The sequence below is a fragment of the Pseudomyrmex gracilis genome, unplaced genomic scaffold (genome assembly GCF_002006095.1).
Source record: "Pseudomyrmex gracilis isolate BER0280 unplaced genomic scaffold, ASM200609v1 scaffold_3, whole genome shotgun sequence".
Lineage (NCBI taxonomy): Eukaryota > Metazoa > Arthropoda > Insecta > Hymenoptera > Formicidae > Pseudomyrmex > Pseudomyrmex gracilis.
The window spans coordinates 1,895,873-1,921,375 of NW_018020587.1; the positions used below are offsets into that span (position 1 = coordinate 1,895,873).

Sequence of the window (25,503 nt, forward strand, 5' to 3'; positions counted from 1 at the left end):
GGAGATCGTGAACTCGAGTTTATAGAACGTGCGAACGTTCTATTTAAGAAATGTCTTGTTCTTGTTGTCTAATTACGGCTTTGAGGTAGTTGATTTTCTGTAAAAGGAGATTGCTACTTGTCGACGACGACGATCACTTTACCGACGCTCTCACTCGGTCGGTGATGACGCACGAAGTATCGCCTGCCGATACCTCGCAATCGTTTATTCTTCTCTCATTGCGGGAAAAATAAAAACTGTATCGAATTACTGTATTGCATAAAAATTGCGCTAAAGCCTCAGTCTTCGACGTTCTATGAAAAATGACACGCAAAAAACATAATTTAACATTATGTAAACTTGGGACGAAAAATGTGTTGTTTGCTGGTACTTTCAGTTGGTCTGCGCGCAACAGAGACCCTCAATTGCGTCCCACTCTCTTTGTATCCTTTTTTAAATATAAAATATTTCTGGACACATCTAATTAAAAAAAAAAAAAATGAAGATATTTTTCGGCATAATTAGTTCCCAATACACACAGACGAATGTGAAAAGCAATTTGAAAAGATGAAATTTTTTAAATCATGCAATTTAATTGCAATTAACGGATGCACATGTGAGAGATAAAATACCTGTTGTGTCAAGATACGATGAGCAAGATCTTTTCGGCGGCTTGTATCGCTCGATGACGGAGAAATTGTCATCCGAATCGTTTTCCCGACACAAGAGATTGTTCGAAGGCACGTAAACGTCGTGACTCGACTTCAATTTGCACACCCCCTCATTGCTCGTTGTAAAATCAGCGCAATGCGCCAGCAAAATAATCAACCGCACTAATCTTCCGAAGACACTCCCTGTTTTCATGATAGTAGCACCTGCTAGCTCGATAAATTGCCAGTTCTTGAAACTTGTCTCTCTCTCGAGCGCCGAGTTTATCTTAATTAAAAAACAAAAAAAATTATATGTATTATATTCTTCCTCTCTCTTTTGACACAAATTATTTAATTTGTATACATTCCATCTTGAAAATTTCTACGACAACAACAAACATCTACAAGTATCGTGTCGCTTCTAACAATTCCGCAAATATTCTCGCGTTCTTATCGCATCGATTGCCGCACCGAATTACGTCGATCAGTATCGAAGATTCGGACATTTATAGGAGAAAGCGGGAAACTCGAAAGCGAGACGTTCGATTCGCTTTTTGTTTTAGATTGAAAACAACCACCCGTAGGCTAAACCGTCGCACCGTGTCGACGTTTTTGTTCGTTTGTGATTTCCTATTCCAACCGAATGTGCCATCGTCGACCCGTGAAGTTGTACAACGAAACGCGAATAAAACATTTTGATTGAACGCCATGTAGACGACATGTACACGTTATACTTTTTTTTTTTTTTTTAAAAAAAAAAGTATCTACAAATATATTCTTTGAAAAAGACTACACTATCGTGTATGTAGATAATTGAGTTACGTGATTCAACCGAGCTAATGCTCAACAAATCGAATTAACCACCAACTTAATACAATTACTTGGACAACGATGTGGACGATCCTGAGGCTTCTTTAATGTTGTTCAGAAATCGTTTAACAGTTTTCACGTGTCGATCGTCGGTGGCGCATTTCTTTTTTTTCTGGATTGAAACTCCGCGCCGTACTACTTGAGACCGGCAAAAATGGGCAAAGACGATGCCGAAACCACCGCCCTTAAGAAAGAGCTGGAAGATCTCATTAATAAGTGCAAGGTTTCTTTTTGGCTCCTCCCAATTGAATGATTTATAGTATTATATAAATGTTTCAATATATACGCAAAACCACGAGACATTGATGTTCTTCGTTATTCTTCTTTCATATCTGTCTCGTTTCATCAGGAAGATCAAAAGAAACAGCAGGATACGACGTTGGAGGAGGCGTGCAGTGGAGTAGCGGATGCTCCGAAAGTTAAAATGTCGACCAAGAAGCTTCTCAAGGGCCACATTAACAAAGTCAACTCGGTGCACTTCAGTGGCGACAGTCGGTCAGTTTTGGCCAATAGCAGTTTTCCTCGAATCGTTGAATCGTAAAAAAGAAACAAAACGCGTACTTATATACGCGTGGCTTCCGTTTCACTCTTGTAGACTCGTTTGTTTTGTCTGCGTAGACATTGCGTGAGCGGATCGCTGGACGGGAAGTTGATCATCTGGGACACGTGGACCGGTAACAAGGTTCAAGTCATCCCGTTGCGCTCGGCCTGGGTCATGTCGGTGGCGTTCGCGCCGACCGGCAACTTCGTCGCCTGCGGCGGCATGGACAACATGTGCACCGTCTACGACTTGAACAATCGCGACTCCACGGGATCCGCGAAGATCGTGAGAGAGTTGCTCGGTTACGAGGGATTTCTATCGTCCTGCAGATTTCTGGACGACAAGAAGATCATCACCGGATCTGGCGACATGAAAATGTATCTTAACGTAACGTTAAAACAAAGCAGATACCAATTATTTTATGGGTTATAATTAATGACGGTGAACACCTTGCGCGTGTCTAGTTGCATATGGGACCTCGAAGCCAACAAGAAGACAACGGACTTCGAGGCGCACGCGGGCGACGTGGTGAGCATCAGCTTGTCCCCCGACGGCAACACTTACATTACCGGCTCGGTCGACAAATCTTGCAAGTTATGGGATTTACGAGAAGAAAAAACTAAACAGACGTTTTTCGGCCATGAAGCTGATGTAAATTCCGTTTGTGTAAGTTTTTCGATAACGTATTTTGCAGATTGAGTGTTATCTTTGTTGGCCAACACTACGTTCCACGTTGCACAATTCTTAATGTTTTCTTCTAGTATCATCCCTCCGGACAGGCTTTCGTGACAGCGTCTGAGGATAAGACGGCAAGACTGTGGGACATCAGATCCGATCAACAGCTAGCCACGTATAAGCCACCGAACTCGAATCCTGGATTTACATCGTGCGGCCTGTCTCTGAGCGGTAGATACATATTTTGCGGCAGCGACGATAATTCCATTCACATATGGGACGTGCTGAAGAATCAACACAACGGTGAGTTTAATTTATCTTTTATTAATTGAATAAAATAATTTGTTATACTTTTTGTTGATCGTATCACTTAATAATAGTATTCGTAATTTTATATATGGAATAAAATAGTGTTTTTTTTTTTTTCGTATCATATCAAGGTGTCTTGTCAGGCCACGAGAACAGAGTGACGTCCCTCAGCGTCGCCGGCAACGGGATGGCAATAGCCAGCTGCTCCTGGGATCAGAATGTACGAGTTTGGGTGTGAATATAACAAGACTTATTATACGCAAAAAGAGAATTAATGAAAACACTGGACGAGAAGTATATTGGGTTGTTCGAAAAGTTCGTAGCGTTTCTTTAATAGGTGCGCGCAGATACTAAAAACATCGAACAGCATCGCATACGGAACATTTACAGAGAGAAGCTAAATTTACGCGAGTCGGTGCGGATATACAAGTCTCTTAAACATTCATTAAAAAAATTAACTACTTTACTGAACAACTCAATATTACCAATAATACATTGATATCAAAGAGCCTTCGATCGATTCTTCTTACACGATACTTGCACAGAGAGCCTTACTCGAGTTCTCGTCGACAAGCAAGATGACGCGCGTTCAGTCTATAATTACAACATAATCGATATCGTTAAGCGTATTAAAATACTTTCTTGTTACTTGCATTCATTGTAGCCTAAACACACGAAAAATGTTACAATTAAATACATTGAAATATATCTTACACGATTGTGATATAACAGAAGCTGCAACTTGTGATGTTACCGTACCGTATAATCCACCGTAAATAAAAAAAAAACAAAAAAAAAAAAAAACAAAAAATTACCTCATCTTCAAAAATGCAGCAGTATTGAATAATATATTCGTGATTACATGAAACACACACACATACGCTGATGTTTTACAGCGCAAATTGCACATTGCCTGTTATTTATTTCTACAACATAGATCAATATTACACGATTTATTCCTATTGATGCTGCAGAAAAAGTGCGTTAAAAAAATCGTGTCCCGTGAAATTCATTTGTAATAATGAAATATAATAAAGATTTGGTATGTTTGGCTTTATAGGGGTGAAGCGAGGGCGTCAAAAATATGTTTTTTTTTTTTTTTTCTTGTGTTCTCTTCGCATAGACGGCGAATACGCCGTAATTGTATCATATATATATATATATATCTCATATACTATTTGTTCTCGTGAGCATTAACCTAGGCCAGTCTAGCAACGAGTATGTGTGTTAGGTGTATGTGTGTGTGTGTGTGTGTGTGTCGTACGTGTGTTTTAAAAGATTTAATACTAATTAAGATAGAGAGACTTTACAGTGCGTCATAAAATTGTCACAACGTAATTTGTTCGAACGTTTTTTTTTTCTTCCTAACTGGAGAGACTGAATTCTTTGCACAAAAGAACTAGCATTAAGTACTACACGAGGATCCACATACATATATATGTACATTAAATACTGCAGCGCGCGCTAAAACCAAATAACTAAAAAATCTGCAAATTTATTTCCTATAATCTTGACAATAAAATCCTTAATTCGGCTAAACGTACGTTAAAGAATCGTTCGCGGAGCTTCAACATAAAAAAACAAATGTACAGTACAGCGCGATTTCGACGGAATTGAAACACTGATTTTCAAAATGTCTCTTACCACAGTCGCATCGTTCAAACGATCGGCACAGAATTATGTACAATCACATCACTTCCGTATATTGCGGGTGCGTTTAAAAAGTCAGGCATAACACACTTTCGGACACAGATTAGAATCCGTCCAGGTGAACGAGCAGAGCTGTGATCACCGTGGCTCCGGCCTCTTTGGTCGCCCATTTGCTCGATTCGCACTGCGAATCGGCGCTGTCCTTGTCGCCGGGACTGATTGTATACGAGCCGGGCCTCACCAGCAATTGGAACGCGGTCGATACGTTTAACTTCTTGTTCGACTGCATATCGATGTATCTGCGGAATTGAAAAATTACAATGCAGTGTGATCTAGAAATAATTAATCTGATCAACGCGAGAAAGGTGTCAACACTCACGGATACTTCTTGGTGAATTCGTCGGACGCCGCGTACTTGATGCTGGGCGAGAATGACACCTGAGGATTCTGATCTTCGCTCTTTGTACCCGCCGTCAAGTTACTCACGTCTAGCTGCTCTTTGGTCATAAGTTCTCCTCTGTCCAGGATCAATCTAAACGTGCGGTAGTGTGACGTTATTTCACAATTGAGAAGAAATCTGATTGTATTCTAAGCACACGTGATCATTCTGTATTTACCTTATCGCGTCCAGACGTATGCCGTAGAACGCGACGTGCCACTTGTCCGTTGTGCTTTGCGGTATCTGATTGGCGTTGATGCTCTGCTTCAACGGAAACCTGGCCCAACCAATCGGGATAGCAAATTCCGCCGGTGGTTCGCCCTTCTTACAGATTGCGTTGTCGGCGTCCACCTTGTAGCACACGCTGCAATAACACACCACCTCGTCGGCGGAGAAGAACTCGTCCGGCAGCACGAGCGACTTCTTCAACTGCATGCACGCTTTTAAATAATCGCATTTCTTCGAGGACGCGACGGTGGATCCGAGAGGAGTGGACGGTAACGACGACACCAGCGTTATCGAGGACGCGTTGTACTGCTGCGCATCCCGATTGGCCGCCGTGTTCTGGCTCGGAGATACGTTGTCGCTGAGAGAATTGTCGCGGATCGTCAGCGTGGCGTTGTCGCGAGCCACGTACGTTCCGCGCGACTCGTGAAAACTGGAGCAAACGTTGTTGGGAAGATCCGACAGATTGTTCTGTTGCGCGCTACTTACGCTATTCACCTGACTATTGGACGCTATACTTTCGTTAATCGCGTTGTTCGCGTTAGTCGCGATGATCGCCGCGTTCAGACTGGTCATGTTGCTCGCGCTGGCAACCATGCCTTTCTGTATATTAATGTTCGTCGCGTTGTTTATCTCTACGTTTGTACAATCGTTTCGTAAAACATTCGCGAGCGCGCGATTTTCCGCATCGTGATGGGACTCAATAGAGTTGTTCTCGGCATGATTGTTCAACGGCGCGTCGACGTTGTCCAGATACACCTTGTTCCTGGCACTACGCCCGTCGTTACTCATCTCCGAGCCCGAGTCTGAATTGTTGCTGTCGATGCTCGACATCACTTTGTTCCCCATTGTCTTGTTCGCTAGATTCGCACTGTTGTTACTGCTGAAGGAAGGATATTCGACTTCGAGATTGCCGTCCTTGGTCGTGTCGCACTGGCTAGGCACACTTGGAGGCGTCGAAGACAACGAGAGATCCGACGACGTGGCCGCCATCGCATTTTCTTTTTCATGACACTCCAAATCTGCCTTCTCGCGTGAATTCTCCACGTCTTCCGTTTCCACGCTCGCGCACTCTGCGGGAGTCACGAGCGCGTTGTCGATCGCGACATTCGTGTAAGAAGGTTCCTCGTTCACCCCCACGACCGACACCTGCTCGCACTGTCCGTACAAATCGATCACAGCGAAGACATACGGCGGCAGATCGGTCGCGGCCGTTCCCTGATCAATACCATTGATAAACAAATGCAATCGACTGTCTTCATCTATCAACAAACCTACGATGGAGTTTAACTGCAGATTTTCCAGTCCGGCACCGTACTTCGTCTTGACCCGCGTGCCGTTGTGAAATATCCAGTCACTGCAGATGACCCACGAGTGTCTCTTGAAGCCAAGCGCAGTCAACGGGAAACTCGTCTGTTTTTCTGGCGATATGCAGGACACGCCACAGAGAATACCCGACACCCAACGTTCGTTCAATTTCTCAATCTTCACTTGGAACGGCTTCCCTTTTATTAACGGGTGACTGGACATCACAACGCCTTGGTTATAGCTAGCCACTCGTTTAGCAATTGTTTTTGATTCTAGTTGGATGTTTCTGCCGTGATTCTCATGAAACTCGTAAATCCAATCTCCGTCTCCGACGGGATTAACAGCAACGGGCTGTGTCGGCGTGAGTGTTGCCTCGTTCATTAATTTTCCTTCGGACACGTCGATGGACGTGTCCATGCCCGCGTCGTTTCTCGGCGCCACAGGATCTACCAAAAGTTCCAACGAATCTTGCAGCCTCAGACTAGCATTGGGAGATATCACAGAATTTTGTTGCTTACTGCTCGTGATATTCACAGCCACGGTGCTACCGAAGAGCTCAATCACCGCGTACACCATTTCCGGCACATCAGACGCCGCTACGCCCATGTCCTCCCCATTTATGTAGAATTTCAAGTTGCCCTCGTGCGTGCGCTTCACGCCGATCTTATCGCCCACGCGCAACCAATCCAGACTCGTGCAGTAATTCGAAGCGAGCGCGTAACCCGTGTGTCTCACCTCGTTACCCGTCAGGTACCAGGCGTCGCCGGGAATGGATGTCATGCCAGGCACGAGATTCATCGACGTAAGCCAGTTGCCAGTCTCATTACTCAAAACACCTATCCTCATACAACCGCTCCACTCGCGCGCTACCTCCTGAATCGCGATCTCGAACACTTCGTTGTTCTCTAGCGCCGCCTCGCTCAAGAGAACGGCGTTGTTGTACTCTCTGCACCTGGTCGCCACTGTTCTGTCGCTGTTCAATTGAATATTCAGTCCGACCGACTCGTGGAACTTGTGCAGTATCTCAGTCTGCGCCTGAGGTTGAATCACCGATGTCGGTTGTTGGCTTATACTGTTTTCTGATGGCACATAGTGTTGGGTCAGAGGATCTCTGCGTTCAGGTAACACGATTGTCACCTAAAATTAAACAATTAATTAAACTAATATTCCAAGAAAAAACGCACTGCTCTTATCGGACAAGTATATTCGCCATACCTGCGCACACTGACCGTACAGATCGATTACTGGATAAACGTTCGGAGGTAAACCTGTACAAGCAGGACCTTGATCCACTCCGTCCAAGAAATAATGTAACGAAGAGTCCGGACAGCGCATCATCCCGATTCGATTACCTTCCGACAATTTGTCCAGATCACAAGCGTAATTATTACGTAACGTAATACCGTCGCGCATCACCGTAGATCCAGAGAGCATCCAAGTATCGTGATCAATGTCCGTCATTGTAGACGGAAACTCTAGCTCGTCAGGTCTTATTACAGTTACTCCTGCAGTGTTTTTTATCATAGAAAAATTAACGGGTTCGTGTTACATACTTAATAAATATATCGCAACAATTATAACGGCAATTACCAGCTTCTATGGCACCGGACCACCTAGACACCATCTTATCTATCGTCACTTCAAACATTTCGCTGTCACGCAGCGCGCGATTCGCAATTACAATAGCCTCGTTGAATTCAGCCAGCGCTCGCGGCCTGGACGCCGTTAGACCGTTGTTCGTGATCCTCGCGTTCTTTCCGTGCACATGATGGAATCTCAGATCACTGTTTCAATATAGATTTATTTTATAAAATTATATTCCATTTTATATGTTCGCGATTGTGAAACATCAGTAATCGAAGTGTTTTGGGATTTCGCACCTATACAACGTCGTGTTGCTGAAGCTCGAATTATTTGTAGTCGGACTGTAGAAATCCACATTGTCGACGATGGTAGCCTGTGCGGCCTGTCCATAGAGATCGATCACGCCGTAAACTCTCTCAGGCACATTCATTGCGGCTGCGCCTTGATCGGCGCCGTTCACATAAAAGTGCAGTGTGCCATTGTCCTTCCTCATCACGCCGACGCGATCGCCGATTTGCAAACGATCAAGATTCTGTCCGTACTGATCTATCATGGTGGTGCCGTTGTGCATAACACCGTTGCCCGTCATCATCCACGTGCCGGATCTGCAAGCGATATGAGCCACCTTCGAGCGATAACAAACGAGTGAACAAACTTACCGTAACACACGCGACTCTTCGTGATTCGCACAAAACCGCGTAAAACTGACACGCCTTACCTACCTAACGTTTGTCATCGTAAATGGGAATTCCAGCTCCGTCGGAGAATGCGTCGTAACTCCGATTTCGATAGAGCCAGCCCACTTGGTGACGATTTTATCCAGTCTGACTTCAAACAGTTCGTTGGGCTTCAACGGTCTCGAAGTTAACACCACGCCGTTATTGAAGTCGTCTATGGCGCTGGAAGAACAATTTATATCGACGATTAAAGAAAGAGCGAGACACTTCGAGGAATTCTCAAATGTAATTAGCAATTTTTTTCTTCGTTTACTTTGGTCTGTGCGCTGTACGTCCGTTATTAATCACGTCGGCGCGTGTGCCGCAACAGGGATGAAACATCAATCTGTCGGGTAGTTCTTCCTCTCCAGTTTCTACAAAAATTATCGAATATCAATCACCGATATAAAACACTTTCTTTTCGCGCGCGTCAATTTTTTCCCAACGGAAATAAATCACACCTTCGCTGTCCAAACCCTGCAGCTGCAACGTGTTTCTTCTGGTAACCAGATTCTGTTCCTCCCTTTCGTCACGATCGACAATAGTTACTTTCACGGTCATTCCGTAAAGATCAATCACGCCCCACACACCGGCAGGTACCTTAGCGGCTACACCTTGATCCAGACCGTTTATTAAATAATGGAGATCACCATTACTCTGCCTAACCATTCCCACGCGATCTCCTTCCTGAAGAACAATAGGACAAAGATAGATACGTTTAAAAAAAAAAAGATGAATAAACCAATTCAGCATTACAATTCCAGTTCTATCGTACCCTCAGTTCGTCCAAGTTGAATTCCCCGTATTCCCGTTGCGTGCCTTTGCCATTCGTTAGAATACCACAGCCAGACATCATCGTTGTACCGGAGCGCATATTGGTCATCGTTGCGGGAAATTCTAACGCCGTAGGACTGTGAGTAGTGACTCCGACCTCTATACTCCCCGACCATTTGTAAACCAGTCGGTCTATTCGTATCTATAGGAGAGATTCACAAAATCAATAACAAATTCGATTTATGCAAAAATACAAATCGATCGGATTACACATGTGTAGATTCTCATCAAGCGCTCTTACTTCAAACAGTTCATTGTCCCGTAACGGTCTGTGAGTCATCACGACGCCATTGTTGAACTCGTCCAGGGGTCTCCGTCTCTCGGCAGTTCTGGCGTTATTGGATAATTTCACCAACGACCCGACTCTCTCGTGAAACCTCAACCTGTCCTCTCTAATAGCGGCGGGACTTGGATTTTTTGGTAGATTAACATTCACATTGACATTTAAATTAACGTTTAAATTAGCGACTAGATTAGTTGTCGAGGAACTGGAGGTTTCACCTCCTATTACATAGTCATTATTAATCTCCGCGTCCTCTTTCGGCATGTTGGACAAAGTGGCGGCAAGTCTAGGGTGAGATATGCTGACTTGTACACAATTACCATACAGATCCACAACAGCGAAAACACGTTCTGGAATGTTGGTCACGGCGACACCTTGCGAAACACCATTGATATAGAATATCAGTTCGTGCTGGAATTTTGAACAAAAAACACATATTACCATTTACATATACTAATTAACATTAAGTCAAATTAATGAATGAACAAGCCACACAAAGATTTTATTGTTGTGAATTACATTAGACGTTCGCATAACTCCCAGTGTGGTTCCCTCTCCCAGAGACTTCAGATCCGTTCCATAGATTTCTATGATTCGTTTGCCGTCGTAAGCTATGCCAGTGCCGGTCATAATCCAGGTCGCATGACCGAGTCTTATGGCACACGATGGTATTTCCATCGTCTCTGGATTGCATTCTGTTACTCCAATTTCTATACTGCCACACCATGCTCTCAACTGTGCAACAAACGGAATTAAAACTTACAAGTAACGTTAAATAAACAAATAGTAAATAGTTTCTATCGTGTGCACATGTAATTATATTTTCAGATACACACACTTGTGTATTCACAAGAGATTAAAAAATTATTTTCCAAAATTGAACACAATTTTATAAAAATCTGAGCTTTCTTGAACACACATACACACACACACACACACACACACAAAAGTAACAAATATATATGCGCGTGCGAGACGCTCGTTTCATTCGCACACCTGGTATGCAGGAAGTTTGCGTATTGAGCTTTCGTAAACACAACAGTAGTCCGACAGAGACACGAAGAAAAGGAGCTCCAGTTGTTGTTGCTCTCTCTCTCTCTTTCACTCACGGGAAAAGAGACGACTCTGTGTGTATACACATACCTTCCTATCGATGGTGACTTCGAACAGCTCGTCGTCCCAGAGTGGCTCGGCGCTAAATACCAACCCGTGATTGTACTCGGACGAGTTGCGCGTTGCGGTGCGATTGTTGTTGCTGAGGATGATACGGCGACCACATCGTCGATGAAACATGTCGAACCCCAGCGTCGGACGCACACCGTGTCGTCGGTGTTGTGTGCGGTGCGCGCCGTGCGTGCAAAAACCCACCACACTCGATCGACACAACGCGCCGTCGCCGACGCATCGCCCGCCCTTCGTCCTCCGTACGCGCCCACGACTCCCGGTGCGACTTCTACTGCAGTCTCGTATGTTTTTTTTTTTTTTTTTCAAGTGGCACTTCTCGCACTTTTCCGCGCGAAAATCGCGACACGAATGTACGCTGCAAATTCGAGAGCAGATGTTACGAATTTATCCGATTTTTTTTTCAATATCTTTTAAAAGTCACGTCGATTGTATTAGAAAAATACGGCAAGAAAGAGAAAGAGAGAGAGAGAGATAATGCAGAAATTAAAAAATTCTCGCTGTTATATACCTTTTCGAGTTCTAGTCTGAGAGGGTTGATTGATGGTTAATGTCAAAATATTAAAGAAACAAAGATACTAAACAGATTGTCAAAAAATTCTGAAGTTTTAAACATTTCCCGCTCGAGAGACATGATGAACAACCTTTCATCTTTGACAATCTGGTGATTTTTATCAGAGAGACGCGCTATGTCCAAAGTGGTGCACGTTGGCAACTATGTAGCGATGTCAATAACGAATTATCCGACGTTAGCTTACTTACCGATCCTCGTGAACGTGAATACGTAGTTGCCAACATGTGCACCAGAGTGGACGCAGCGCTGGCGAACACCATATAAGAGCTAAATCGGAGAGACGTGGCCAGTTTCCGCTGGCCAGTCAAATCTCTCGAATCGCGTATTTTAAGGTCGTTTTAAGTGCAAAGTTCGCGAATCACCTGGTTGGTGCGCACGTTCAGTGCACGCGAACTGCGTGCTGTCGTGGCCATCAAGATGATGAGCGATGGCTCTCAAACGTGACACGTGCAATACCGGACAGCACCGTTCTTAGGAACTGACCTCGCACGCGAGTTTTTCGTTCGTTCGAGCGAGGAGAACGTGGAACGATCACGAAAAACTCGACGACGCGATCTGTAAATTGCGCCATGTCATCCAGAAGAAGCAAAGGTGGCCTTTTGGCCAGAGTGAATTTTCCTCTGTACACCTTGCAAATGTTGACCAGCAGACACATTCTCGTGGGCGGCGGTGGTGGTTCTTCAAAAACTGGAGTTGCCAACGGATTTGTAAGTTTAATCAAATTCTCAAATGTTTTTGTATATTTTCCTAATTATAGATATTCTGTTAATTATTTCATCACTCAGGGATAATTAATTTATGCATGTTTTATCTTTTTTCATGTTGGTTCTAGTTTTATCAAGTAGCAGATGTAAAACTGGATTCTTGTGAAATTCATTTATTTATTTTCTCAAAGTAAACAAAATTTACTCATCAAAGTACTCGTCGTTGTTATTGATTGTGCTATTTATCAGAGCAGATTATGAATTGCGTTCCTTTAGAAGCTTAGAGCCCTGATATGATGAAATCATTGTCAAACTATTTTGACAACTACTTTGCACATATGAATGATATTAAATAATATTTGTATATGTTTAATGTGTGTGTGATTTTGTGTCTTGCAGGAAATTTTTGAATTGTCACACAACGGAGTGCAGTTCATTGCTGAAGAAGTAACCAGACACGAAACAGGTCCCAGCGTGGTTATGAACTGTGCTTCACACATTGGCAAAAAGAAGACGTGGATAGTTGCTGGTCAGGAAAGCCATTGTCAGCTGTACAGTGTAAATCCCAAAGTGGTGACTCAGGAAAACGGAGAGGTGATCAAAAAGCCATTATCAGAAACAGCGGTCAACGATGGTCTTAGACATCGAAGAAACAGTGAGAAAGTCGAGGAAACTCAGAATGAGAGAATAGAGGAAATCAAAGACGACAATTCCAACGTTAAGAGCAAGAAACTGCAGTTGATTCTTCAGCCTACCGTCAGCATACAAACATGTTTCGGGTAAGATGATTTATTGTACTTTTTATATGCAATTAAAAACCACGAAGTGATATTTTCTCAACAAAAATGTTTTTACAGCGAAGAGCCTTTGCAAAGAGTTGTCAGAGTGAGTCTACACGGCAGGATCATGGCCACAGGTGGCACAGACTGCAGAGTCAAATTATGGAAGTTTCCAGAACTGTACAAATTGCACGACATCAAAGCGCACGAGAAAGAAATAGACGATCTAGACTTCAGTCCGGACGGCAATCTGTTGGTGAGCATATCCAAGGACGGAAAGGCTTTTTTGTGGAATGTGAACGACGGTACGAGGAATAAAGAATTGACTTGGACACCATCTGACGGCAGTTCGAAGTACATGTACAAGAGATGTCGGTTCAGAAAACTGATGGAAGACAAAACGAAGCTCGATCTCTTTATGCTGTCCAACGCCGTTGTGGCGAAGAATCCGAGTTTCCTCCAACTGTGGGACGCTCATTCCGGTGCTATCACCAAATCTGTTCCCTACAAAGAAACTCTATCAGCTCTGGCTGTTTCCGACGACGGTAAATTTGTGGCCATCGGCACGATGTTTTCTGGCACCGTCGACATCTTCGTGGCGTTCAGTCTGAGAAAGGCGCTCCACGTACCCGGCGCGCACAGCATGTTCGTGACGGGTCTGGAATTTTTACCGACGGAGCTGGACGGTCCCACGATTACGAGTAACACAGAGACCGCGGTTGTTAGTATTTCCGTAGACAACAGGATTTGTATACACAGTATACCATACAGACGTAAGTATATTGTTTTTAATAGAACACAGCAGGGTATTAAAAGTGTGTTTTTTTTTTAATACTATTTTTCAATTTGTTAAAAATATCTCGACAATAATTTCGAATGTCTCAGATACACTGCCATTCTGGTTCGTCATCGTGCTGATAGTCGTGTGCATATGCGGTGCTTTCATCGTCTGCAGCTATCTCGGTATATGACCCAGGAGGTGCACGACCGGCAGGACGATAAGACAGGATGTCATATTTTCCTATTAAAAATTACTAGGAAGTATAGTAGGATTGATAAAATTGGTTCGCGCGTAAGAGAGTTTTCGCGCGTTAGATCGAGATATTCAACGCACTTGATGAAACGCTCAAGAATCTATACGTAGATGATTCGTAGAAGTATCCACGTAAAAACACAGGTGCAATTCCCTTCGTCGACATAACTATAAAATTAGCTAAAGAACACAAAGTGCACCGCGTAATACTGTGAATATGCACAGCGTTGTCGTGAAGAAACTTTTCGGATCGTTATTTAGCGGTTAAGAAGGCACAGTTGATTGCTGCAAAACAATAGTTAAACTCGTTGCTTTGTACACAGGCAGACTTCTTCAGGAAGATTTCAGTGCGTTCGCGCCGTTTAGATATAGACAAAACGGAGGTGCTGCTGTGATATATAAACAAACTGTGTCGCACCGAAGTGCTTCCCGATAGAATCGGCCGCATTATTAGCACACTAATAAATGTATATATATTTAGAAGATGTCGATATCTCTTCGGCATGTAGTTTTCTTCTCAGTTTTTTCTTCGTTCGTGCGCAGCGAAAATTCAAACTTCACATCGAGACATTAATTCTCGATATGAATTTACGTTTTATCGAGTTTTAGCGCAAAAAAAAGAAAGGAATATTTACTAGAGCGTTTGACCCTTTTTTTTTCTTTTTTTTGTACAGCTTATGCTTAAGTAGTTTCGCTTAACGGTGATTCGAGAATTCGAACGTTTCTCGTACTTAACGGTGAATAACGACGGATCTTTTTGTATCACGGATGAGAAGTCCCACAAAATGTTGCATTTATTATATATCGCAGATTTCTATGTTTTTTCTTGTTTATACACATGTTTTTAAACGTACTTTTTTTTTAAAGTAAAAAATACGTTTTTTATTCACATTCAATTTTTCATCAAAATTTTTTCGGTTTTTCGTTGTCGTCTCTCGTCTCACAATGGAACAACAATGAAAAAACGAAATTTCGATTCCGTAAAGGTGAGCCAGTAGCTCTAGACCTTGAGGTCTAGATTTGAGTTCTAGCGGAAAGTTACTTCAAAGAACCACGTAATTCGTTCTATTACGAATTCTGAAGTTCAAAATTTTTTTTAGGTGCAATTGTTGTAGATCTGCGTATTCTGCAAAAAGATATTGAGCTTTTATACATGTATGTATAATATTTATCTAAATATTTTTCTTAAAAAATTTTAAACTTATTTTACCAAATATTTACTCGAATCTAGAATGTTTATTTTGTTTTAATATATATGTATACATATATGATTGTTTGTTTTTTTGTCTGACGATTGAAATTTAATTAAATGCGCGCGCGACTTTTCGTGCGAAAATCGAATTTGTAAAAGTATCGACCGTATTAGTGGTAATGAATTACGTAATAATGTTACGTAATAATATAATTACAATGTCTTATATTCTTTTGTACACTCATTCTTCTCTTAAAAATATTTCTCTTATTGTTTGTGTATATGTGTGTGTGTGTGTGTGTGACTAGATGATGTGACTCGTTGAAACAATTAAATCGATTGTCGACCGATGCTCTCGAAATACACGTGCTGGAACGTTTCTTGTGTCGCGAACGATGATCAACATGAGAATTACAAACCGGACGGAATGTCGTTCGAAATCGAAAGGAACCCCTCGGGTCAGAACTGACATTTCGTGACCCCGCTCCGCCAGTTTGGCTACTTACCTCGTAGCTTTCAAACGCGATGAGAACGAGGCGCAATTGAAACGAGAAAAAAAAAAGAAAGTTCGGAATTTTAATATTCGACGAAGAAAATCGGCCAGAAGAAGAGTCGACGACACGCACGCGCCAAGAATGGAATACATTTGTTTGAACTGTTAATGGACGCGCACAAAAAATCCTTCTACGGTTTGTTTATTAGCATAGAATAATGTATAATCAAATAAGGAGGCAAAATTGGAAAAAAAGTTCAGTAAAAAAAAATTATAAGAGAAAGAAAAACACAAGACAGAGGTAGAAACATGGAAAGTTTAGACTCGGGATATAACTCGAAGGACGCGTCAAGGAAATAAGTTTTTTTACTTAGAAAGGAAGGGTCAAATGAGAAAGATACGACGCCAAAAGTTTTTTTTTTTTTTCACGTACAGTTTTGTTCAGAAATATTTTTAGAATACTAAATACATCACTTATAAGACATTCTCGCTCGCTTGATCTTATACGGAGTGCATGTTCAAAGAGACGCGAGATGTATTGATATACTCTATTCAGCTTTCGTCCCGCGCTTTATCGTGTGTACACGCGCCTCCAGAAAACAACGAGGACGAGGATCGAAAGGTCAAGGATCCGGTGGAATATGTACAAAGTGGGACACACAATTCTCTTGGATCGTCTCGTTCTCGTTGGGCGTCGAGCTTTGTTACGTAGACATCATCGATGCCACACTCGCGAACGAGCTCGGTCTCATTTCGCGGGCGGAAGAACGAGGCGAACGTCCTGCTTTTCCCCGCGAGTTTCATATCGGCGATCGGGCGCGCGATCGGGCGTTCCTCATCGAGAAATCGTGTGACATCCTCGCGCGATCCTAATTTACATAAATAATAATCAACGACAGTCGTAGATTTGTATGTGTGCGTGTGTGTATTGGATACACTCGGAGAAACCGGGTGCGGCGTCAGGCGTTTTCCCTCGAAAGTAGAAGAAGCTCCGATCCACTCCGAGCCATTCCTTTGACCCGACCAAGGTGACGCTTTCTAATCGCGATAAGACTGACTCCGAGATATCTCGCCGAGGATCCCGCACCTCGACGCGCCCGTCGCCGATTGCTTTTTCCGTGTCTTCCAGAGAGCCTGACGCGCTCTTGGCTCTTCGGCTCGCCGGGGATGTCGACGGCGCGTGATTTTTTTTGTTTTATTTATTGTTTTTTTTTTTTATTTTTTTTATTTTTACTGTGAACGATCTGAAGATCGTCGAATCGCGCTGCCGAACAACACAATGACGTTGCTGATCTCGTTGAATCACTTTCTCGCGGGGAAACCGTCGCCGGTTGGATCCAACAGCCACGGATAATTGTTCGGGCACTCCATGCAGGTGAAGAGACGCAGGGTCTCACCAGGTAATTCTCTGGTCGTCAGCGGACAGGCGTTCGGCAGCGAGCAGTAGGGCAAACCCTTCTCGTCGCAGGTCTCTTTCCAGTCCTGGAAGTCTCTGAGTGCCGACAACTCGGTGGGTGTCTGCATCCACTTGATCACCTGGAAGAAACACATAAGAATATATTTAATTAATTAATTTGATTATTTTATTTTGTACAGTCATTGAAGATGTGCTAAATGTAATAAAGTAACATTCTCACCTGCACCATGGTAACGAAGTACACATCACTCCTGGCGATCATCTCCTCGATGAACTTGATCAACTCGTCCTTGAATTCCTTCTTGCTCTTCAGCCAGGACGCGTGGAAGTTCAGACCGAGCGGCGCTCGGTTGCTGTTGAAGTGCCTGTTGAAGTTGTGCCTCAGCAATCGGGCGAACTGCTCGCCGGTCTGAATGTTGGAGCAGGAGTCGACCATGTGACAACCAGGCAGAGATTCATCGAAGGTGGGATCGTCTCTGCGATCCAGCTCGTTCATCACCATCTCCCAGACCGGATGCGACCTGGACGGACAGTTGCCGCCGTTGCCGTTGCACTTGTGCGGCATTCTGAAGTACAGAGTGTACGGCCAGATCGGTACTCGGCCGAGAGACGCGGTGATGGAGGCGTCGTACACGAAGAACTGGTCGGCCATCATCTCGAACTGTTTGTTACCGCCGACTCTGAGATAAGGAGCGCGCATACCGATGATGGAACCGTCGGTGATGTTGGCGAAACGTTCGATAATCAATCTGGCACCGGCCATTTCCGCCAGCCAGTCGTCGTAGCTTCCCTGGCTCCAGTATTTCGGATCTTCTTTGTGCGTCAGGGAGAACACCGCGATCTCATGACCGCGTCGGTGCAGATCCTGGACCGCCGAGTAGTTGGTGTACTTGTGCGACACGAAGAAGGTTCCGCGGATCTGACAGCCATTTGGATTCTGGCGCTGGCCGTTGAAGATCTCTTCGTACAGATCGATGTTGTCCACGTTGACGGCGCCGTTGAAGGTGATCGTGATCATCTGCGGCACTTGCTGGGGATCGATGTTGCCGGGGATGCGCGTGCCGTCGGCCGAGCAATAACAGTCTGGCAGGATACATTGCGTAGGATCGCAATCCGGAGCGCGGTTGGGATCGGTTTCGACGGCTGTAATGCGATTGAAATCATATAATTGATAATTTTTTTTTAGAAAAACAAAAAAAATCGAACTGGGGGACATTGAGCTTAGAAATTTAGATCGCGCGCGCGACAAACATGTACGACGTTCTAGATTTGCGCGCGATATATATATTTCGAATAAAAGTTATACTTATAAAAGTTATACTTATAAAAGTTAGAAACTCTAGAATTTTCTGGACGTATGTGCAATCCTCGGAATATAAGTCACGAATTTTTTGTCTCAATGTCCGCGCCACTCGATCCCCCGCGGGCGAACATAATAACGTTGCGACACTTACTGCAGGCGTTCTCGTCGGACTCGTCCTTGCAGTCGGGCTTGCCGTTACAGAAGAGCTCCTTGTCGACGCACTCGCCGTTGCCGCACGACAACTTCCCTTCCGGACAGACGGGCTCGTCGGTCTTGAGAATGGGCAGGACTTTGCGCGGCTCTGCAAAACGCGAACGATCGAACGTAATCGGAATGATCGGGATTTCGTGAGAGACACACTCTTTTCACGGCTTTACAACGCAACTACTACGAGATGAGACATTATTTCTCATTGCTTTTTTGGTGCTCTTTACATATACATATAATTCACGTGACTACAGCAGCTACAGGTGTAATCAAGGCCGCCGCTTATTTACATACAATAAAAATACAGCAGCAACGTAGGAACACCGGCGCGAACACAAAAGTTCCAAAAAAAAAAAAAAAAAAAAAAAAAAAAGAACAAACAAAACAAAAAATGCAAAACACATTTTCAAGCTGATGGGGAGAGGATCGTGCTCAAAATTAATCATTCGTGTCACCCAATTCCTTTTACCTCTTATCACCTTAGCAAAACAAAACCGTAACATTTCTACTCCGTGTATGTACTTTTAATCGGCCGAGGTGGAAATTTACATGCGTTTCAGGGATTTCTCAACGTTTTTCTTTGTCTCTTCTTTGGAGGAGGAAAAATGTTCGATATACACAAAAAAACGCGCTCGTTCCTACGTCACTGCCTCTCTCCGAGATGGTTCTTTTCATTGTCATTCTCCTCGGGAATGGCTTTTCGTTTGTCCGTCTCTCGTCTTTATTTACGGTCTCTAGTTTTTTTCTTTTTTTTCTACGATTTTCTGTGTCCGCCGCTGAGTGTACGTCGGCTGTAACGCGCGACTGTCCGTTCCATAAAAGATATGTGTACCGTGTGACGACGTCTCGTCCTGCGACTATTGGTTCTCGCGGAAAGACGTTTTTTATTTGTCTTTCGTCCGACTCAAAAGATAAACGTTTTTAACTCGACGTTTGTTCGCCTCGTCGACTGGCAGCGATGCACGCAGATTTCGTTATTCGCGTACGTATGCACGTACACGAGAGAGGCATGAGAGAATGAGAATGTGAAAGAGAGAATTTGTGAGAATGTGTGTTGATGCGAGCGAGAATATAATTTTGTTGGCGAGAATTAATTTGCTGAGTGTGTGAAGCAGCGTGATAACGTAAGGGAAAAATTGGCGTGTGACTGTTTTCGAGAAACGTGAATTTCGCGATCGACCGACAAAGAAATATTCAACGTTCGCACAAAGATCGATCTTGTTGAAAAATTCTGAAATTATCTTCAATTTTGAGACTAGCGCTTGTGAATTTTCTACGGTTTAGAAATTAATGTGAAATCTTGTGCGCCCCCTTTTTTTTTTTTTAAATTCGGCTATCGTGTTGCGAGAGAAAGTTTGTGACACACACGCACACTCCGCGTGTGGCACCTGCGACAGATCGAGATATCGTACGTGGCTCCCGTGGCGATCTTTCGCGTGAAACGAGGATCGGCCGACGAGCGAAATAATAAGAAGAACCTTGCGCGAGGAAAGATTAACGATCTTGGGCTGATTGGGCGCGCGAGATCTCGAGATTTTCAGGTGGTAAAAGCGAGCCGAACGGCCGAGGAGCTCCCGAGAATAAAGGAGGCCAGATCGCCGAAGCGAGACCGATCTGGATGCGGAGAAAAAGATCGAATACGTGCAACCTCGTACCTAGAACGAGCGCCGGAGGTAAAAGAGAGAAGGGGGGAGAGAATGATAAATGTTAGAAAATTGTTGCGTGCCAATGTTGTTGGAACAGCTCGCGTAAGAATCGCAAAAAGAACGTGACATTTCAGATTTGCATCGGCATGGTAGCAAACGAGTGTTGATGCGATATAACACACGGATCGCCGATATAGTTCACAGATACGATAGATCGCTCTTAAAATCCCGCCGACAATATCAAACAAAACTCCCGCTCGATAACGGTTCGATGTCGAAGTTTTCGAAGCTCGCGCTTTCGACGAGCGCGAAGATTCGGACGCAGCGGCGCGTTAAATAAAAAAAAAAAAAAAAAATATATATATTTTGAAACGTCGGAAAGCGATTATCATCGATGTAGAAAGAGATTATCAATGCGCGGGAGTTGTGCAAAAACACAGTTTGCACAACGCAATCGTTTTTTCTACGAGAGAATTTAATGAAGAAATCATTATTACTCATTGCGCGAGATATTACTTCGCGCAGTGGTTCAATTAACTTCGACGCTGTCGCTTTTAACGCAAATGTTATTGCTTATAAATGGCCGGGAAAACAGAAAGATATCAATCCAATCGCGATCACATTTTTCCGCCTGTTACCGCCGCGAGAGAGGAATATGGGCGCGAAGTGCTGTAACGCGGAAGCGGAGTGGTTTTTCGCAAAAATGCGTTGACACGCAACGCGCGCGGAGTTGGATTCGACGATGTGAGGCCGGTGTCAAGCAAAAGTCCGATGAAAATCCGGAATTGGACGAAGGCGCAAAATGTTGGACAATTTTAAGAAAAAAAATCATCGTTGTTTCTGGAGTAAGAAAATTCTCTAACGCGCAATCGTAAAATTATTAACGGACAGTTAGATTTAATGCGCTTGTGAAAACATTTAATGAGACGCTACATTAACAGTTTGGGTAATGACTGGATGATTTATGATCAGGTCTGGTTTCTTCGTCCGTTTGGAAAGTGCAGCTTTTGTTAGTGGAAGGCGGTGAGTCGTGGAAATTGCGCGAGAAAACAAAAATAGGGAGATAGTAGAGATATCCGAAGGATTCGAAACCGGGTTAGCCGCTCGTGAAGTCCGACGTGTTTTCACGACCGTGTGTGGCGTCTCCGAATGCGGTTTTCGTTTTCCCCTTCGTTCTGGGTCCGGGACGAGGTCCCGGCCTCGCTCATTCGATCGCGCGCGCGCTTTCGCTGAAAATCGAGACCAGTCCCATCGACTCGCCTCACGGAACGAAAGTGGTCGAGCAAGAGAGAGAGAGAGACGTCTCGCTCTTTTTCTCTTTCTCTCTCTCTTTCTTTCGAAAGTACCGGGAACACATATCCGGGCGTTTTCGATCGTTAATCGCGTCGCTGAAAGTACAAGTCCTCTCGTCCACCCCTCTCCCAATTCACCGGGTGAATTTCGCGTCGAATCCCACGTCGCTGTGTTAATGCGCGCTTTCCGGTTTAATGGCATCACGCGTCGCTGGAAAGTCTCGCATAGTAGTTGGTTTTTTTCGATCCGCGGTCGTTTACGCAACACCGCCGGTGTTGCGCAACATCCACGAAGTTTGAAGCCGAGAAGTGATTTCTTATCGGTAATTGGCTCTTTCAATGAAATTGAAATTGAAATTACGACGAAAAACTTCCGAGTCGATTTGAGGACAAAATTAATTTTTAACAAAGCGCTCTATTTAGTATTTTCTCTTATTTTTTTTTCACCGAAATTTTTTTTTCACTTTGATGTTTTTCAGAGACGCCGCGACGGTCGCTGCGCATCGTGAGAGGATATTTGCGTGAGAGGTGCGTGAGTGATCGATCGCATGCGTTTTAGCTCTAATGATACTGAGAACGAGGGGGGGAGTGCGTGCTACGTTGCGAGTCTACGAAGGAATCGGCGAGAGAATCTGCCGGCTGTGCGCGCCGATTCGAAACGGCGCCGCCGGCAAGATCGATCGTCGATCTTTATCCCGGACTTACTCTCGAGCTTGTCACAGTTGGTGACTTTGCCCTTCCAGTCGCAGGTCTGTTTGTCCAAGTCAAAGGCCAATCCGCTGGGACACGTGATTTGCTTCAGGCCGGACCTTGTACACCTGTCGGCGGAGAGCGCCCGCCGTGGACAGAAAACAAAGGGTGCCTGCGTGAGTCTAACGCGTGAAAAAGACGTAATGTTCGCTTACTCTCGAGCTCGCCGCAGTTCTTCACGTTCGTCTTCCAGTCGCAGGTCTGCCGCTCGATGTCGAACGCCAGGCCGGTCGGACAGCGCACCGACGCCAATCTGGTCACGCCGATCTCGCTCGCTTTGTCGCACCTGAGATGATTATATCATTTCCTCACATGGAACACGATGTCTGTCTGTTTCTCTCTCTCTCTCTCTCTCTCTCGGAGCTCGAAGCTCCCCGACCGTGTTTCCGACCGATCGCGAACACACGAGGGAGAAAAACAACAATAAACTACGCGCATACAACGCGCGCGTTAAACAAATATGAGTACGCGCATATTACGAGACCGCGCGAATCATTGTTTTGACCACGTGCAACAACAAATGTTTACTTTTCTCCATTGTGCGTTCCGTCGGCGTAATTATAGATTTTGATCACTGCGCTCGAACAACAAAATGAAAGCTGTTGAAATTATTTGTTAAATAAAACGTGTGGAGAGTAATAATAATCATCACGTTTCTGCGGTAAAGAAAAATGATTTCGTCAATCCGATAAAAAATAATCAAATGTCAAGAAATGTTGTTAATGCTCGCTGCGTTCTCGCCTTGACTTTTCCTGAAAAAATCGATATCTCGATCATCTCGGGGGATATCATCTCGCGCGATCGAGTTCTGTGGAATCAGGATGAGAATAAAATAAATGTGTTGAATTGTTATTTTTACCCATGAGATGAGACGACTTGTGTCCGCCGCACAACTGCGTTTCCAGACCGCACAATATTTCTGTCAAAACCGGATGTCCTTGGGACTTACGTTCTCCGCGTCAGCGCGAACAAAGAAACGTCGGGGAAAACCACGTAACGTTCGCTCTCGCTTATCTCGCGACGAACGAATTTCGCGCGAGAAATTCACGAGAGAAAATTTCGATATGTAAAATTCCACTTTCAATACGATACCGCGCAAAGTGACGGCGGGCAAAATCAGGGATTAATCAGAATTGCATTAGAAACCGACGCGGACGCTCGCGCGACACGGAGAAAGTACGTAGCCGTTCAATACAAATTTATCTAGACTTTCCGACGAGAAAGAGAGAGAATATGTAAGTCTCGCTCTCAGCACACACAGGCGGAAGTGAGTCAGCGGTCGAGTTTTTTTTTTTTTTTTCAAACTGGAACCCGATTCACCTTGCGATTCCGCTCACCCGAAGCGAAAGACGAATAGAAACAAAGTTTCATGTAAAATTGCGATGCAATTAAGCGGGCAAAAAAATCGCCAGCGTTCTCTCTCTCTCTCTCTCTGGATCTCCGTGAAAGCCGGTGTGTGTGTGTGTGTGTGTCTGAAGTTTCATTACGTCTTGCTCGCGTACATAATGAAATTGAAATTCACACACGTGAAGTCATCCGGGAATCGAATTGACTTGATCCTCCTGTGTTCACGCGAACGGAATAATGAGATGAGACTTACCTCACGACATCGCGACAATCTCCCTCGGTGCTCAGGCGAAAATATTCATCTCCCGGCCTGTCCTGGCAAAGTTCCTCGGCGTTCGCGTCGACGCCGTCCGCGCCTTCCTCGTCTTGTGCTCTGACCTGCGTCCCTGCGTGCAGGAAGGAACATAATTGATCAATTATTGCCGTTTATCTTGCGTCATTAATCGTCTTAATTAACTTTGCATTAAATTTAAGTTTTTCAAATTGGACTGACACAAGAAACAAATTTTAGTTTGCTCTTTTACTTCAGCTTTCTGAGAGACTTTCTCTTCGGCAGATGAGTTTTGCGAAATACTTTGTACAATATTTTTAACTTAACAAACACGCGTCTATCGACAAGCGACCAACGCGAACGTGACATTTTCCACGAGACAAAAGCGGGTGTTCGATCGATCGTTCGAAAATGTCACGATCGGTTCACGATACGAGCGAGCTTCTCGCGATCGCGAAGAAGGGGTCGGTGAACTCCGGCACAAGTAGAAAGTCTTGGAAATGTCAGGGCGACGGGGGGGAAAGCGACAGTGGTTCTGCAAAGAAGGTTTTTACATACCTATGTTCTCTTTCTCTCGAGTTTTTCACGAACTCAAAATATTCACGAACGCGAAATTCATCAATTTTTTTTCTGAAACGTTCTCTCATTTACAATTTCAATTTTCTCAAGATTCGCTAATGCGACGTGCGCGTTTTCTTTTCATTACGTAACGCGTTGAAACCCGACAATTTTTCGCGCAATTTCAAATGTCAATTTCTCTCAACGATACACGTCGCTTCAACTTCGATACGATATAAATTACTTACTCGAAAATTGAAATATCACGAGCTTCACCTGAATCCTGCACGCGCGCGCGCGCGCGCGCGCGTGCGCGTGAAGGTAAGAATGGCAATGAAGATAAAAAATCACGCGAGTAGATTTTTGTTTGCCAACTATAGGAATTACAAATCGGGGAAAAAATTGTACTTACCGACAAGGAGACACAGAGATCCCAGTAGAAATATCAACTTCGGCGACATCGTCGTCGTCAGGACGGAGAGCGTCTGGACAAGCCGCGCCCTCTCCGCCCCTCTATATGTGCACCACCACTCCTTCCCTCTTGGATCGTGGGACTTTCACCTTCCGGATCGTGCTGCCATCTTTCAGGTGGGCATCAGGAAAAAAGCAGCAGCTCAAGTGCGTCTTGTTTGTAGACAAGGAGAGAAATTTCGAGAATATTGAAGATTATCACGAGGTGTGTTTTTGATTTG

General features: G+C 44.2%; 4 protein-coding genes across 5 annotated transcripts; 2 read left to right on the plus strand and 2 right to left on the minus strand.

The window, feature by feature from the left end:
- Positions 1-1,563: 1,563 nt before the first annotated feature.
- LOC109855926 (guanine nucleotide-binding protein subunit beta-2) lies at positions 1,564-3,997 on the plus strand. The gene is made up of 6 exons (XM_020430652.1): positions 1,564-1,722; positions 1,849-1,994; positions 2,118-2,417; positions 2,505-2,706; positions 2,802-3,018; positions 3,156-3,997. Exons 1-6 carry the CDS (start codon positions 1,654-1,656, stop codon positions 3,260-3,262), a joined length of 1,041 nt encoding a protein of 346 aa, XP_020286241.1. The 5' UTR covers positions 1,564-1,653; the 3' UTR covers positions 3,263-3,997.
- LOC109855864 (neuralized-like protein 4) lies at positions 3,908-11,402 on the minus strand. Its single transcript, XM_020430532.1, has 13 exons — positions 11,207-11,402; positions 10,583-10,798; positions 10,022-10,474; positions 9,722-9,922; positions 9,408-9,633; positions 9,221-9,320; positions 8,953-9,129; positions 8,527-8,835; positions 8,237-8,430; positions 7,862-8,151; positions 5,292-7,783; positions 5,054-5,206; positions 3,908-4,973 (listed from the first exon to the last, which is right to left on the minus strand). Exons 1-13 carry the CDS (start codon positions 11,354-11,356, stop codon positions 4,778-4,780), a joined length of 5,157 nt encoding a protein of 1,718 aa, XP_020286121.1. The 5' UTR covers positions 11,357-11,402; the 3' UTR covers positions 3,908-4,777.
- Positions 11,403-12,099: 697 nt separating this feature from the next.
- LOC109855853 (prolactin regulatory element-binding protein) lies at positions 12,100-16,330 on the plus strand. The gene is made up of 4 exons (XM_020430519.1): positions 12,100-12,526; positions 12,923-13,302; positions 13,381-14,075; positions 14,188-16,330. Exons 1-4 carry the CDS (start codon positions 12,389-12,391, stop codon positions 14,271-14,273), a joined length of 1,299 nt encoding a protein of 432 aa, XP_020286108.1. The 5' UTR covers positions 12,100-12,388; the 3' UTR covers positions 14,274-16,330.
- Positions 16,331-17,126: 796 nt separating this feature from the next.
- Positions 17,127-25,331, minus strand: LOC109855843. 2 transcript variants are annotated; one of them, XM_020430506.1, is made up of 6 exons: positions 25,224-25,331; positions 24,236-24,368; positions 22,591-22,703; positions 18,892-19,041; positions 17,658-18,580; positions 17,127-17,556 (listed from the first exon to the last, which is right to left on the minus strand). In XM_020430506.1, exons 1-6 carry the CDS (start codon positions 25,270-25,272, stop codon positions 17,323-17,325), a joined length of 1,602 nt encoding a protein of 533 aa, XP_020286095.1. In that variant the 5' UTR covers positions 25,273-25,331; the 3' UTR covers positions 17,127-17,322. The 2 variants fall into 2 exon arrangements, with proteins under 2 accessions (XP_020286095.1, XP_020286087.1); XM_020430498.1 differs by lacking the exon at positions 22,591-22,703 and adding an exon at positions 22,791-22,921.
- Positions 25,332-25,503: the final 172 nt, after the last annotated feature.